Consider the following 17299-nt stretch of genomic DNA (forward strand, 5'->3'; position numbering starts at 1 on the left):
TGTCACTGTAATTTCAAAACATTTCACTGTAGCTTCAAAACAAGTTTTTGTAGCTTCAACACACATTATTATAGTTTCAGCACAAATAGTACACTGCCGCAGCATAGAAAGTATCTCGGCATAATTATACACTCTAAAATTACCACGTTCTTTGAGATATTTAAACAGCCTAAAACCGCCACGTTCTTTGAAACATTTAGAAAGAATATGTACACAGCCCACACTCATTACCTGTAGTACGCCAGATCAACAACGGCAGAGATGATAACATGAGGATTGAACAAGTCTCACTGTTCAGTAAGAGCGTCAACGTAACATTGCTGTTTTAATTTAAGAGATGTGATTGGGTATCAGGGCTCTGTGTATACAAAGCATGGTCATTGTTGTATGTATACACTATACAGCAGGGCTACTCAATTGGCGGCCCGCGGTCCGAATCCCAACCTTCTGAGTATTGTAGTTGGACGGCGAGCTTCAAGAGAAAGCTTACTTAAATAACAGGTGTTACCACGTTCAGGATCAGGTGGTAAACAAGAGCGGGATTAATACACTATTGTGAATGGCATCCATACACTGAATGGAATACAGTATTTTAGCTTAGCTAAATAGCTAAATAGTGATATTTTCTTCCATTCAATGATAATTCATATTGGTAATTATCACTTGTGCAATAATGTTGACCTATTTGGCATCTTGGAAAAAGAGTTTGGCTGCATGTGGGTTGGGAAGCCTGGCGACCCTGGACCCTGATTGCGTGTGAAAAATGTATCCGGACCTTTGCATACATTGGTATTGTCCAAGTGGATCTTTGCTCATAGTAGTTGAGTAGCCCTGATATACAGAACATAATCACTGTTGCATATTAACAAAACTTAGTAAGTGTTGTAGGTGTATAAAGTTTTGTCATTTTTGTACATATACAGAACATAGTAAGTTTTGTAGGCAAACGGTGCCTGTTCACTCTTGCTTGTAAACATACAACAGTGTTCACTCTTGTTCACTCGTTTATATACAAAACATAAACATAGTAATTCCTAGGAGGAGAAACAAAAACTGTAAATAGTAATTAATGTTTACTAATATGTCCATAATATAATTTTTTCATAATATACCACGAGAAAAGTATGTACAAAAGAATTATACAATATTATGTAGCACCCGGACATAGCAGAGGAGAATGATTTAAAAACAGGAAATAAATGAAAGCGATGAGTATGAAACATATATTAGACTGTTGAAACAAAGTGTCATTTTAGAACGTTCATTGAGATCGTGTCTTTGGTATCAGCATTATATATCGTAGTAAAATCAAGCATATAATACGCTGTTTTCGATATGATTGTCTCAGCCTTTCAAGTATGGAACTAGAGAATTATTCAAGAATTAATCACCTTTCTCATACGAATACAAGACAGAAGGGCGAAGTGTCAGTTTACTCATGTTATTTGTCTTGGCATGGCTTGACCTGTCACCCTGCTGCTACAGCATGCACAACACCGCTCTGTCCTTTTACAGTATATACTTTACTTCATTTTTTCTGGTCCGTTTTCCACCTGCTGGTCATGAGTATGTCCAGTAGCTTCGCAGGCGGATCCATCGTGTCCACTTCGACAACACTCGGAGCAGCAGGATTCTGAAGATATGTTGGACAGCGGTCGGCCTAGGCTGGGCGATGTTGAGGAGGACCTGGGCAGCGTGAGGTCGTCTCTCTTCGTATCTTGTCGATTTAAGGAGGACAACGAGCCTTCATTTGGGCGGAAAGGGCGTCTTATTTCAGGCGAGGATCTCTGGTATTGGTCCTCCGTATCTGATTCTGTGGTAGAGAATCTTAATGAGATATGCTGGTAATAGGAAAAATAGTGTGTGAACAAAACTAGGAGACGTTTCGATCCGTTCTGAATCATTATCAAGTTTCTCGTGATTTGATAATGTTTCAGGATGTTTGTCATTGAACTGAAACTCCAATTCGTGGGCTAACTGTTGCAGCAACTATATTGTGAATCTATATATTTTGTGTGAGATATACTGGGGAGAGGAAACGTGTGTGAACAAGAGGCAGTTAGCAGAACCACATTTACACTCAGCAGATAATCATGTATAGAAAAAAGAGGATATTGATTTTAATAAGGCTCTGAAAAAATAAAGGCAGAAATTTTATTTTACCCTTAAATGGTGTAAATAACTTCAGTTACTTTTCGAAGTTCATTGACCAAAATATTCCTGATATAACTGAATTATGATATCAACTCTCTGAGCTAAGTGGCGAGAGTCCTGTCTTTCATGACACCAGCTGAGGTTTCTGGGTTTCAATACTATCTCATGAAAGATGGTGCCCTGAGTATCAGTGTCTGTCAGTATTGTTTTAATGTTTTAGTCAAAACAACAATCTGTCAATGAAATGATCATATATGGTTACCCACTAAATACTTCTTAACACTCTGAAGGTCATCTCATAAACTTGACTTAACCTGTCAGAGAGCGGTGGCGGTACTTACTACTGAGTTTATGAAGTGTTTGAGGCTCTTGTCTATATTCGGAGGTAGAATCACTGTGGCCTTCACTGGCCACAGTGTGGATTCTGTGAAGGTCCATATCCGAGGCGTAGATGGAATGGTGCCTGTACGAAGAGCCGGAATGTTGTGGTCGAAACCCCTTGACACCCATTACCACTGAGGGTCGTCGGCGTGGGTTGCCCAGACTGCCGTGGTTGACTTCGTTCTTCCAATGTTCTTTCCTGTTAGGGTCTCGCCTGTCCTGGTCACTGGCTACCCGTTCCAGCTGAGGATGCTTGGGCTGGATACCCACAGCACTCAGCAGGTCCGGGTTGTACCTAGCAGAGTGCATCAGTTATTGTTGAATATTTAGTTTCCCACTTGAAATATAACGAAATTTCTTGAATTTTTAGTATTTTACAGTGATATTTACTTTTCCAGTTGTTACAGATGATGAAAATTAACGTATTTTTGTATAACATAATACTTTTTCTGTTTAAAGTATCTCAATAAAGCTTTTTACCGTATTAAAGGTGTAGCGATCAAGAGAAACTCATAATTAAAAAATCTTGATTTTTTCTCAATGAAAGTTTGTGACGAGGAGTCATAAACTAAAAGAAAGAGAACCAGTATTATTAGGCTACATCTCATCCCCCTTCTTTGTGTTTGTTATTAGTGCCTTTTATGCTAGTCGTAATAAGCATTATTGACCTTAATAAATAAAATAATATTGCAATGACTTACTGAGGAAGGTAATGCACTTTGATTCCCTCGGTACTCTCCTCTCTTGATAGTATCCCCTTTTTTCGCTTCGAACTCCTCTTACGTTTGAAGCTTGACTGCTGCTCTTTGAGCAGCAGATTTTTCCTCATCTGCTGCTCCTGTTGTCGTAGGAACTGCAGCTGCTCTTGCTGGTGCTGCAAAGTGGCTTGGTAGGCTGACGCAAAGGTTACGTTTCTGCGAAGTCTCTGCTGAACGGGAGTCAGTTGTGCCGGCGACCCTCGAACGGACATGCTGCAGGAGGATTTATAACCTTGAAATAATCGACAACAGTGGACTTACACTTACGTATATATATATATATATATATATATATATATATATATATATATATATATATATATATATATATATATATATATATATATATATATATATATATATATATATATATATATATATATATATATATATATATATATATATATATATATATATATAACAACACTGCACTAGCCAAGGACTCTAACCCATGCTGTTTTGGCCCACCTCATGGTAAGCGACAACGCATGACGCTTTAGACCACTAGACCACACACTCCTTAACAATGGCGCATTGTACAATAATGTAATATACTGCTTGTTGAGCTACTACACAAGCAGGGAGTAGAATGAAATTAGCTCAGAGGCGTCCACACCACCGTATGTCCTTCGATGGCGGATACAACATCTAGCTTGGCTGGATGCGCCATTGTTAAGGATTGTGTTATTGACCAATACCACTTGTTTCGTGGGTACAATAATATACATACATACATACATACATACATACATACATACATATATATATATATATATATATATATATATATATATATATATATATATATATATATATATATATATATATATATATATATATATGTCGTGCCGAATATGTAAAACTGCTCAATTAGCAAGAACTCATTTAAAATTAAGTCCTTTCTAAAATTTTCTCTTATACGTTTAAATATATATTTTTTTCATTATTGATGATGTAAAAATTTTTAATTTTGCACTAAAAGGAACTTAAAAAACTTACCTAACCTTATTATAACAAGCGCAATTTATTTTAGCCTAACCCTACTGAATATATTTTAGATTTGTTTACAATAATTTAATACTAAACAAACACAGTGAAATATATTTTTTTCGTTAGGTTCAGAATGATTTTGGCGAAATTATTGCATACACAAATTTTCACTTGTCCTATATGGCAAGATGAGCGTTGCTATTTAAGCCAAGATCGCAAGTTCTGCCTATTCGGCACGACATATATATATATATATATATATATATATATATATATATATATATATATATATATATATATATATATATATATATATATATATATATTTAACAAGTCGGCCATCTCCCACCGAGGCAGGGTAACCCAAAAAAGAAAAAAAAATCCCCTAAAAGAAAATACTTTCATCATTATTCAACACTCACACATAATCACTGTTTTTGCAGAGGTGCTCAGAATACAACAGTTTAGAAGCATATACGTATAAAGATACACAACATATCCCTCCAAACTGCCAATATCCCAAACCTCTCCTTTAAAGTGCAGGCATTGTACTTCCCATTTCCAGGACTCAAGTCCGGCTAATTAAAAATAACAGGTTTCCCTGAATCCCTTCACTCAATATTACCCTGGTCACACTCCAAATAATTAAACATCGGCAGCAAATGTAAGGTGATTGCCAGTATATTTCGACTTTCTCGGAATCAACCCTAGCTCTTTGGGTTATAAGCTGAAAGCATTACCACTCTTTTACTTCCCAACACCTTTTCAAATACTTGTATTAAAGAAGGGGGAAGGGTCAGATCCTTCTAACTTAAACTGTCTATCAAAGAGGAGACGTGACTCACCTGTAAGCTCTCTCCCTCACTGCGCTTGAAGACATGTCAGGATCCCCCAGATCGAAATCCTCAGCTAGCTCTGGATACGCATTAGCTCTTCTAAGCCTCTCCAAGCCCAGGTGATCGAGAAGGTCAATGTCATCACGGCTGTGGCGCTGAGGACCTAAATAATACTTGGAATAACCAGGAACATCGACACACTGAAGAGGGTCCTGGGATAAATTTCTTGAATATTTTCGAGAACTCTTACGTTGCCTCTCTCTTTCCTCTGCCACCGTATTTGCCAAGATCCTGAAATTTTTAACATTTTTAATGAGGCCATAAAATGGCACCATGGCAGTATGTGTCATGCTGCCATTGCTATTACAAATTAAAGTAAACATAATTTATAACCATTTAAATTGACAATTTAAATTCTATATTTCACTTATCTCTGTGTACCCACAAACACGACCTGTCACAAAAAAACAGATTTCAACATAAGAGTGTTCACGGTAACTAGATGAAGATCTACACAAGCTACAGAACTGGTATGCACGCGGCTGTTAGAGCTCAAACTCACAAGTGAAAAAAATAAGAAAGGACAAGGAAACCGAAAACTTAGCACTATCTGAGGAAAAAAAAACAGGAAGTGAATATTATATTAATCTGTCACCTAAAAATAACATAAGATGAATAACATTAGCGATGAATGTTATATGAACAAACGTAAAGATGACTTTCATATTCGATCCCAGAGAATGCAGAACCGGTTTGGAATTTTCACGAAAACTAACGCACAAGTAAGGACGATAAAGTTCAGTAATATACCTACAGATTTATACCATAACTGCAAGTGAGAACTTATAAGAAGATGCATATAGAAAGGTGCATCAGGAGAATAAATCGTGATATACAAACACTACTGGACATGGACGGGATAAACAAGGGCGGCAGCTTTTACACCGGGAGGAGGAACGAAGAGACACGTGACAGCTGAACACAACCTAATCTGTGAAACATTAGAAAGTATTTTTACGTCGTTGGAGTAATACAGAACGTGAATGAATTTAGTCATAACAAGAGAGAGGCTGACACTATACTTGGATTAGAAAGTATGTGCGACAGAACTCAATCACATCAGTCATGGGCCTCAGAGAAGGTATGCAGAGCCGTGCAGCCATAATTATTATTACTACTACTACTATTATTATTATTATTATTATTATTATTATTATTATTATTATTATTATTATTATTATTACAATCAAAACTAAGCGCTAAACCCACAAGGGTCATACAGCGCTGCCCGGAGGCCATGATCCGAGGTGCTGTTTGGGGAATGTCTTGATCCCCTCAAACAACTTCGTGAGAACACACTAAGTTCATGAAATCAGGCAGAACTGTGGAGAGTGCTAGTAGTATACGATGCGTGGAGGATTATTATTATTATAATCAAAAAGAACGGTTAAACCTACAAGGATGAGTGGAGGAATAATTAGACTTACATGATCGCATCGTGATCAGGTCCAGCGGGGTTGGTGACTCCGCCCAGGGCTGAGTTGTGGAGGTGGTGCTTCGGGGGACGGTCGTGCAGTTGCGTCTCCTCCTCCAGCTGCACGAAACCCCTCCCACCGTAGAATGTGGAGCCCCCAATGTTGAGGAGCTCATCGGACAAGGCTTCTCGTATATGTCGATTTTTGCAGCAGGCGACTACACACACCAGGACAGACCCCAGCAACAGCAGACCTGAAGGAAATCCCAGTTACAACACTCTGCTTGCTTACTAACAGCTTAACCAATTGGCAAAATAGTTCAGAGCCTTGAGTAGTTTGAGAGTGACCTGTGTGTGTTGTAGCGTGCATAAAAAAATGTCAGTCTCAAATTCACACCGAATGCAATACGTTTTCAGATGGGAGGTTCAGTGCTGAATTTTAAAGAAATGGATGGGTCATTAAATCGTGTCGTCCTGGAAAGATTCGTACAGTAGAACTTAAGTGATAGCGAATCTACTAATTTTGCCTGCCTGTGTTTGCCCTCACCTCCGAGTCCCAGTAGGCCAGGACCAAGGGCCAGCAGCAGGGTGTCTGGTGGATCCTTCTCGTAGGCCTGCGAGGTAAGGAAAGTGCCGACTCCCATGAGGATGACTCCCACGGTGAACACACACAGCACGTAGGGCGCCCCTACAACCACAGGCCGCACCTACCAGAAAAAACAGTCGTCACGGCGAGGCAAGGAGGAAGAGAATCAGGGACACGGCACTTGTAGCAGGAAAATTATGAGGCAAAGCTAAGTATGAAAGCCTGATACACACACACGAACCCATTAATTTCATTCATACAAACACATAAATGAATTATCACTCGCACAAAAATCTCAAACCTATTAATATTACTCACACTAACCTATTAACATCATTCAAACAAACGAACAAACCTGTTAAGATCACTAAAACACACAAACTTACCATCGTCACTTATTGCTGAAGCTTTTAATATTGTAAAGCAAAAACAGAAATTATAATAAAGATGAAACAATAGTCTTTCTTTACTTTATTCGTCATAACACTTTACATTAATTACTGTACTTTATTTTTTATACCCGGTTCCACATAGTCTTCCTGCTAGAAACATTTTATGAGTGCCTCCACAGTCATCCTGTTAGTGAGTGGGCCCCACAGTCATCCTGTTAGTGAGTGGGTCCCACAGTCATCCTGTTAGTGAGTGGGTCCCACAGTCATCCTGTTAGTGAGGGCCCCACAGTCATCCTGTTAGTGAGGGCCCCACAGTCATCCTGTTAGTGAGGGGTCCCACAGTCATCCTGTTAGTGAGTGGGCCCCACAGTCATCCTGTTAGTGAGTGGGTCCCACAGTCATCCTGTTAGTGAGTGGGTCCCACAGTCATCCTGTTAGTGAGGGCCCCACAGTCATCCTGTTAGTGAGGGCCCCACAGTCATCCTGTTAGTGAGGGGTCCCACAGTCATCCTGTTAGTGAGTGGGTCCCACAGTCATCCTGTTAGTGAGTGGGTCCCACAGTCATCCTGTTAGTGAGGGGCCCCACAGTCATCCTGTTAGTGAGGGCCCCACAGTCATCCTGTTAGTGAGGGGCCCCACAGTCATCCTGTTAGTAAGGGGCCCCATAGTCATCCTGTTAGTGAGGGCCCCACAGTCATCCTGTTAGTGAGTGGGTCCCACAGTCATCCTGTTAGTGAGGGACCCCATAGTCATCCTGTTAGTGAGGGCCCCACAGTCATCCTGTTAGTGAGGGGCCCCACAGTCATCCTGTTAGTGAGGGCCCCACAGTCATCCTGTTAGTGAGGGGCCCCACAGTCATCCTGTTAGTGAGGGCCCCACAGTCATCCTGTTAGTGAGGGGCCCCACAGTCATCCTGTTAGTGAGGGCCCCACAGTCATCCTGTTAGTGAGGGCCCCACAGTCATCCTGTTAGTGAGGGGCTCCACAGTCATCCTGTTAGTGAGGGGCCCCACAGTCATCCTTTTAGTGAGGGCCCCACAGTTATCCTGTTAGTGAGGGGCCCCACAGTCATCCTGTTAGTGAGGGCCCCACAGTTATCCTGTTAGTGAGGGGCCCCACAGTCATCCTGTTAGTGAGTGTCCTTTATAAACTTTATTTTATAAGAAGTCTCATAGAATTTGAAAGAATTTTTTAAGTCAGAGAATGAGGCAAAATCTAAATAAGACTGGACTTTGTTTTGGATAAAATAATAACATAAATATATGGTGTATCTCCAAAGTTCGAACTACCATTTCCTGTGGACCAGAATTATTGAATATTTTGTTCTTGGGATCGAATAAAAACAATAATAAAAGATTATGCAAATAGACATAAGACAAATGAGGTTAGACATCAAAACTGAATTTACTGACTTTATACTTTAAAAGGAAGGGGGGGGGGATTGCCGGTGATGGTCTTTTTATCCAATGAATTTGAGCTTCCTTATGCTTGCTTGTATACCTCGTTACGTCTGCGTCTTCAGTGCTTTCCCATGGCGGTAATAATAATAATAATAATAATAATAATAATAGTAACACCAGTCGTGAAATTTAAAACATTTACTTGTCAAATACATACAGCAACAAATAATAAAAGTCTCAGTACTATAGCTATAACAAATCACTAAAAACTTACTCTTTGGCGAAGACACTTTCAATGATTCAAATAATACCACGGGCGGGGATAGAACCCGCGATCAGAGTTTCAAAACTCCAGACCGTCGCGTTAGCCACTGTACCAGCTAGCCACAATAAAATTCAACCAACTAGGTATATTTATACACCATAGGAAGGTTAGCATAGGCACCACTGTGACCACAAATGCAAGTTTTTACAGATGAATCTCCAGTTAGCGTGGCCATGACGAACTCTAGCTCAAGTCCCTTCAAAGCCGTCAACATGACTCACGAAATCGTAATGACACGATTGTAAACAAACCATACCACGGGCGGGGATAGACGTTTCTGCCCGTCTCGGACTATTATCAAGTTCAGAATAATGGTTCAAGGCGCATGGAAACGTGATCTATGGTTCATTTTTAAACATACAATCACCCTGTTAAACATTGATACAATCTAGACTAAACATTCCCACTAACGACTCACTGCCAACATTGTGAAGGAATTTCTGGAAGCGGAAATCTTCGCTAAAACGGAAATCTTCGTTAAACGGAAGCCTTCGCTACAGCGGAAGCTTCATTGTTTAAGGAGAAACTTGAAACCCCCATATGAAGTATTTTTTACCTCGTATTGTTTATGTGCACAGAGCAGTTTATGTACACTGAAAGATGTGTGTACACTGAGAGGCGTATCTTAATGTATATACAGAGAGATATACCTCAGTGTGTATACAGTGAGAGGTGCACCACAGTGTATATACACTGAAAGGTGCACCACAGTGTATATACACTGATAGGTGCACCACAGTATATATACACTGAGAGGTGCACCACAGTGTATATACACTGAGAGGTGCACCACAGTGTATATACACTGAGAGGTGCACCACAGTGTATATACACTGAGGGGTGCACCACAGTGTATATACACTGAGAGGTGTACATCAGTGTATATACACTGAGAGGTGAACCACAGTGTATATACACTGAGAGGTGTACCTGGAGTTTACCTGGAGAGAGTTCCGGGGGTCAACGCCCCCGCGGCCCGGTCTGTGACCAGGCCTCCTGGTGGATCAGAGCCTGATCAACCAGGCTGTTGCTGCTGGCTGCACGCAAACCAACGTACGAGCCACAGCCCGGCTGGTCAGGTACCGACTTTAGGTGCTTGTCCAGTGCCAGCTTGAAGACTGCCAGGGGTCTGTTGGTAATCCCCCTTATGTATGCTGGGTACATCAGTGTACATCCACCGAGAGACACCTTACTGCATATACGCTGGAATTTAAATCCCTAATTTATGAATTAACCTCGACGCGCCTAGTGATGTCGCCTTGTGTAGTCAAAAGTGTTTAATCCTAACAAAGTAATTTAGCAAAGTAATCAGAATATATTTCTACCTGTATACACACTTGGAGTTTACTTTATTCCTTAACGTAACCCTGTGTACCTAAATATATAATATAACTCAAATGTACCAAACCGTCTGACATAACATAATCCATGCATACCTAAACATCTAGCATAACTCATTTATAGCTAGTCTTCTAACATGGGAACGCCTTGACTTCCCTCTTCAGGGTTTTCCTATTTTGAGTTAGACCCTCTTAGTACTCTTGAGTACTAGGTACTCCAGAGTACGGCCCGACCGCTACCCGGCCTACACGGGTTCTAAGTTGATAGGGTAACGTGTATATCGCTGAACAGCGGTCAGAGCTCACAACTGAAAGGTCCCAGGTTCGCTCCCCAAGCAAAGCTAGACATATGAGAAAGTTTTTTTTACACCTGATGTTCCTGTTTACACAACAGAAACTAGGAACCTAGATATTGATCGAATGTTATGGGACGTAACTTATATGGTGGCAGCTAGGGTAGAATTTCAAATGAGCACGAGGTTATAATGGCGAGGCGTCACCAAAATGACCACACTTTCCTCCAGTGAATTCTCTTCCTGAAGCTATTCTATAAATTCCTAGTCCTGTGACACCCATGATGTAGATGCTACAGATCAGGTTATCTTCTATAAGTTTCGTCCATAGACATTAATAGCATGGATTTATATGTAGAAAAATTTAAAATTTAAAAGATCATTGCTAGTTGCTACTACTAGGAAACTTGTAGACAAGCTACATGCTAGTTCCAAAATAGGTATGGACAGATATAGATTTTATTAGCGATCTTCATACACCTTCCCGAATCCGACCTCACATTCACAGGATCAGACACTTTGATCCAATTTGATCAGTAAGATGGGGTGAAACGCGCACTAATGAAGCAAGTCTGGTAGTGAATTGTCGCGACGAATTATGAGTTGGGAAAAGTTGTGATTTGGCAGTCATCCTGGAAATTTCTGTAACTAACCAGAACTGCGGGAACTCCTTGAACGTGTCCTGTACTCTGCATTTGTTTTCATTTTAAATTATAATCACACCCTTCAAGTTACTCATAATATTAGAATTTTCCTATTTTGTAGTTACATAAAAATTATTATACAAATTGTTATGGCAAGAAAAAATTCCTGTAAATATTTACTTTTCAAGACGATACTTACCATAAGTTAAAGAAAATGGTTCAGTAATAACAATGGATGACACAAGTTAAAATCTCAGAAGTTTACATATCTTCACGGTGTCTAAACACTTAGCTTACTCTATACTTTATATACCAAGATGGCGAGTTTGAACAAAGGACTGTAGTACCGATTTCGGTGTGTATATATTAAAGATAGGAATACAGTGATACCTCTCATATCCGAACTATATGGGCCGAGACCGGTTCGGAAACACGGAGTTTCCGGATACGTGAAGGGGAAAAAAATGCGCATCCGTACCGTCATATCACTATTCGTACCCCGTCATATCGCCATCGGCGACGGCGTTGTAGGTTTAAAAAACGAGTTCAACGTTATCTGGCGGTGGGACCAGACACTCTAGGCTCGAATAACAGCCTCCCGGATTTCACGGACCACAGGACCATAACTTTTCAAATGGGCTACCTGGAGTATACCTGGAAAGGGTTTCGGGAGTCAACGGCCCCGCGGCCCGGTCTGTGGCCAGGCCTCGCGGTGGATCAGGTCCTGATCAACCAGGCTGTTACTACTGGCCTCACGCAAACCGACGTAAGAACCACAGCCCGGCTGGTCAGGTACTGACTTTAGGTGCCTGTCCAGCGCCTTCTTGAATGCAAGGGGTCTATTGGTAATCCCCCTTATGTATGCTGGGAGGCAGCTGAATAGTCTTGGGCCCCTGAAACTTATTGTGTTGTCTTAGCGTACTCGTGCCGCCCCTGCTTTTCATTGGGAGGACGTTGCATCGTCTACCGAGTCTTTTGTTTTCATAGGGAGTGATTTGGTACTAATCCCCCTATAATTTCCAAGTGGACAGCGGATGCTCCAAATATGTACTCCAAAAGTGTTTCGACACCTGCCGTTGCTGCTGAAGATTTTGATCTTGGAGGCATTGGGTCGTCGTCGTTGTCGTCACTTTCGAAATATTCCGGATGCAACACTGATTCTGCAATCTCTGCATCCGTCAGAGATTGCACACCAGGTTCGTCTTCGTCACACTCTAGCCAGTCCTGCACGTCGTCTTCTGTAGTTTTTTCCCAGACTTAGACCAACCTGCATCCACGTGCGACAATATTTGCCTCTTTTTTCTAGAGTAAGCACATTCCTGGTCCTCTTTGGTGCATACACAAGATAGGACAAAATACAGCTGTCATAATGTTAATTAAATGAAAGGCGAAGAGCGTGGCTCCTAGTGGCCAACCGGTACACTACAGTGCGCGCCAAGTTTGATGCAGCCTTCTCCCGTATCCGACCAGCTGTTCGGATGTTTCGGTAATAATTTTAGAATTTTACCCTTTCCCAGGGCCTGTTCGGATATTGGCGAGGTTTGGATAATGGCAAGCCGGATATGCGAGGTATCACTGTACATGAAGGTTGCTTGGATAGGTAGTCGTAGCTTAGTGGTAGTATCTTCGGCTCACACTCGAAGGACACGGGTTTAAGTCAAGGGCAGGTGAACATTAAGAGTAACTCTTTTTATGCCTGTTGTCCCTGTTCATCTAGCAGTAATTAGGTACCTGGGTTGGTTCGTTGGTTGAGCTAAAAGGCTATCAAATGCATGAGGGTCATTAAGTCCGCATGTAGCTACTCTAATCTCTAAAATAGGTATTAAAGTGTATATAGAGCGAGACACACTACAGATAAGTGATATCCTGAGATGTGTCTTAAATAATGTAAAAATGGTGAGTGTGAGGTGGATGTGGGTGACCCGGTGGTCATGGATGCCTCGATTGACATGGGTGCCCAGGGGGAACATGGGTACCACGATGAGCATGGGTGCCCCAGTGAATACGGTTGACCCAGTGAACACGGGTGCCCCAGTGAACACGAGTGCTTCGATGAACACGGGTACTCCGGAGAACATGGGTGCCCCGGTGAACGTGTGTGATAGAGACAGCCAGGGAAACCCTGTTGCTGGCAACGTAATGTAATATACTGACAAGGAAAGACAGGAGTGCCTGACAACACTGCCTACTGAACGTTTTAGTCAAGTACTCTTTTTAACTTTAAGTACATTTTTATATGCTTGTAATTTCTTACTAGAGTTTGTGAGTGTTCGGTTCTATCTCTCGGACCCATCTACGTTACTGTTGTAACGTTGTAGAAATGCTTCCTGACATTTCTTTGACTCATCTAACGATGTAGAAATACTTCTTGACATCTCTGTGACTCATCTGAATGCTAATTTTCTGTTTCCTCGTGTTGGGCTTTCCCGTGGTGAACACTGTCTGTTCTCCGAAGATATGATCATATCTCCTGTTATCCGTTCGTGTAGTGTCATGAGGCCCAATTTATGCAGTTATTGTTCCTATTATCTGTTCAGCAGTTCATGTACCATTAATTTGGTATATATTTGTATTTTTTTATTCTTTTTTATGTTTTAAGTCGGTTTCTCACCGGTGCTGCATGTTCGATGATTGGTATTACACATGTTATGTGCAACAAGCTGAATGATTTCTTGTTTAGAATTTTAAAGGCTGTTGTACATTCGTCAGTCAAGCATACGCTGCCTATGTTATTCAGTTAATGTGTTTTAGGGATAGGTTAGGCGTGATATATATCCCTGGTGTTTTAAGGTTGCTCGCTCCATCACTGTGACCTCCAGCAACTACTTTTTCAACCATTCCTGTAACCTGTTAAGATCAACATACAACTTACTGCAGTCTTCAGTACTTTGTTCTCTTTTCATTAGTTTTGCATCTTCTTCGCGTGTCCGAGACTGATATTTGCAATGAATTGTAGTATCAGTTGTAGAGGTGTGCTCAAGGCATCCCGTCTTCACTGTTTTTTTTTTTTTTTTGTTAAATGATTGGTTAAAGTTTCGATTGACTGTAGTATATAATACCTTCTCCTGGATGCCATTTCAACAGTTTACCTCACGTTGATAAAATACTTACTTAGCACCTTGTTTTTCTAGTTTAAACGTGTCATCTCTTATTCGTATTGCTGATGACCCTAAGAAATGCGTATTTTAAAGTGTCATTTTATGATTTATTATATAAATTGCAGTGTTTTCTCTTTCTCGCCTGTTAACAAATAAAGCCATTTTAAGGAATCTTCTTCACTTATATTTCTCGTCTTTGTACTTACTATTTTCTACCTTACTTCACCCGCTCCTCACCAGTACTGCATATTTCATTTCTGGTCTTGTGACCAGCAATTTTAGCACTTCGCCAGCCATATATCTGATGGCTATTTTGAAGTTTGTAATACCGAATAGCATTTGAGCTTCTCACTACTGCAGTTATGAGATTTGATGACAGTCTTTTATTTGTAATTACTGATAAATCCCTTTCTCTGTCTGACACCTTCAACACTGCCACACAGCCTGTATTTTTCATGAATTGAGGTTTCCTCTTGAGAAAAAGAAGCAATTCGCATATGACTAAACCTCAAAGAACTAACCAGGAGCGAAACTTATTAAAAAAAAAGACAGCAGAGGTTTGTGAGAAGCTGAGTAGAAAATTGAAAAACATCTTGAAGTTGAAAAGAGAAGTGTCAGAAAGTAGAGGCTGCTGGGCAGAACAAATCCTAAAAAAAAAAAAATCTGCATGTACAGGGAAAAAGTGAAGAACCTCTTTGATAACTGCATATAACAGAAACCATAGAGCTTGACAGAATGTATTTATGAGCATAGAAAGTAACCTAAATATTGCCTGAACCCATGTCAAGGATCTGTAGTAAAGCAACTGAATCTGTGGAGCTCCCCGACAGCCAGAAAACTGCAAACGTAGTCCAACCATGCAAGCAGAGACACAGGCAACGGTCACTGACCAACTGTCCTGCTTCTCTGGCATGTATACTGTCTAAAACATTAAAATAAATCACTAAGAAACAAATGGTGGAACACATTGAATAGAAAGTATTCATAATGCAGTATAAGTTTAGGGACATCAAGTCTAGTCTCAAGAACCAACAGAATAGCGGACATAATACAAAAAAGGCAAAGAATGACCACTGAAATAGAAACACAAGCAAAAAAGAAATAACTCTATGGAATTAAGGAATATATAAAAAAGAGTAAACAGAGAATGGTAGAAAGGAATGAAGTCTCAGGATGAGAAATGATAACAAGTGATGTACCCAAAAAGTAAGTCCTTGAAAAACTATACACAGGAAGTTCATTTGACCATGGAACACCAAGGACATAGTGACAGTACTGTAGTTTTATATGTAGAACTAAAGTGTATTCTTTCTCAGAAGATAGCCTCGAAATAAACCCCAAGTTTGTCTGTTATCTTCCATTCCCATACATTCAGATGTACTCTCAAATGCTCTCATGTAACTCATTCATGGTTTAGACAAGCAGGAGATAATTCATTTATAATGCCAATTATTATATTTATGTGACCATGTAGGTCATTCAGCGCAAGGAATAATGAAGATTCGATCCTCCGTCCGTTAATCGCAAAATAGAAATTGCTCCCTCAACCTGGATTGCCCTCTACGGTTGACAAGTGCAGAATGTAACTGTGCTTACTGTAAAGTAAGTACAAGTAGTATAATCTTACCTGGGTCTCGGGAGAGCTGTCCCTGTGTCGACGGTACACCGAGCTATCCAGTGTTGACATCATGTTTACACTTCAAGCTGAGAAAGAAGGGAGATATAACGTACGAGCTGTGTCTTGTGAATAAGTTTAAGACATTCATGACATAAGCTTCGCTCGTTATTATTAAATTTGTGTCATAAAATCTACAGCTAAAAACTATTTAATTCGAATTATTTTCTGAACTAAGACATCGTGAGTAATAATCGCATTGAACACTTGATTTCGGTATTTAATGGCAGTGGTGATGAAAGACTTATCTCAAGATTCTTAGTTCTGCTTCTTGTCTTCAGATCTGCCTTAACAGACCAAGGAACGACTCTATTATTACCTCTGCATTTAGTGAGCGTGCTTTCTTCCTTCCTCCTGACGCTGATGAGGGCCAAAATGGAGCCAGAATGGACACAGTGTCTTGTGAGGAGGAGCAGCAACTCGTCTCGTGGCACTCCAAGAGCTGACTGTCGGGAACCTTCCACTTTTAGCCTGGAGTAACCACAGGAAGCCCATATCCTCTCCCGGCTGTGACTCACCGAAAATGTCAAGCTTGCTCATCAGGTGCCAGCGAGAAAATGTTCAATTGCCATCGTTGACTGAAAGGATGGAAAAGATGTGAAATGGCAACAATTTGCATTACTATAAATGAGAGCGAGAAAATATACAAATTTCTTAAAGGAATCAACAGGAAGTACAAAAGATAGTACCTAAAGGACAGTTAAAAAGATATATTCACTAACAGTAGTAGAGTGATCGAATGAGGTCCAATATGTTGCAGAACATGTTGTAACCAGTGGGACTAAATAAATACATAAGAAACTAAACCAGGAAAACTGGACACTACGACCAAAACTGATTCTGTAGCTAAAGATAGATAATCACACACACACACACACACACACCAGCGAAGAGGCGGGGCCAGGAGCTTGGACTCGATCCCTGCAACCTCAACTAGGTGAGTACAATTAGGTG

The 17299-nt window shown here is 40.5% G+C and overlaps 1 protein-coding gene across 1 annotated transcript; it reads right to left on the minus strand.

Moving 5' to 3' along the window:
- Positions 1–1383: 1383 nt before the first annotated feature.
- On the minus strand, positions 1384–16793 carry LOC128692149 (uncharacterized). The gene is made up of 8 exons (XM_053781216.2): positions 16665–16793; positions 16298–16374; positions 7141–7300; positions 6607–6847; positions 5129–5410; positions 3237–3506; positions 2496–2830; positions 1384–1813 (listed from the first exon to the last, which is right to left on the minus strand). Exons 2-8 carry the CDS (start codon positions 16358–16360, stop codon positions 1524–1526), a joined length of 1641 nt encoding a protein of 546 aa, XP_053637191.1. The 5' UTR covers positions 16361–16374; positions 16665–16793; the 3' UTR covers positions 1384–1523.
- Positions 16794–17299: the final 506 nt, after the last annotated feature.

The sequence above is a fragment of the Cherax quadricarinatus genome, chromosome 15 (genome assembly GCF_038502225.1).
Source record: "Cherax quadricarinatus isolate ZL_2023a chromosome 15, ASM3850222v1, whole genome shotgun sequence".
Lineage (NCBI taxonomy): Eukaryota > Metazoa > Arthropoda > Malacostraca > Decapoda > Parastacidae > Cherax > Cherax quadricarinatus.

What these genes read in the sequence shown, in the direction of transcription:
- LOC128692149 (XM_053781216.2), bottom strand. Translation starts at nt 16,360, where the DNA reads ATGATGTCAACACTGGATAGCTCGGTGTACCGTCGACACAGGGACAGC. An exon ending in TGGCCTACTGGGACTCGGAG is followed by an intron (nt 6,848 to 7,140) that starts GTGAGGGCAAAC and finishes GATTTCCTTCAG; the next exon opens with GTCTGCTGTTGCTGGGGTCT. An exon ending in GTGAGGGAGAGAGCTTACAG is followed by an intron (nt 3,507 to 5,128) that starts GTGAGTCACGTC and finishes ATCCTCCTGCAG; the next exon opens with CATGTCCGTTCGAGGGTCGC.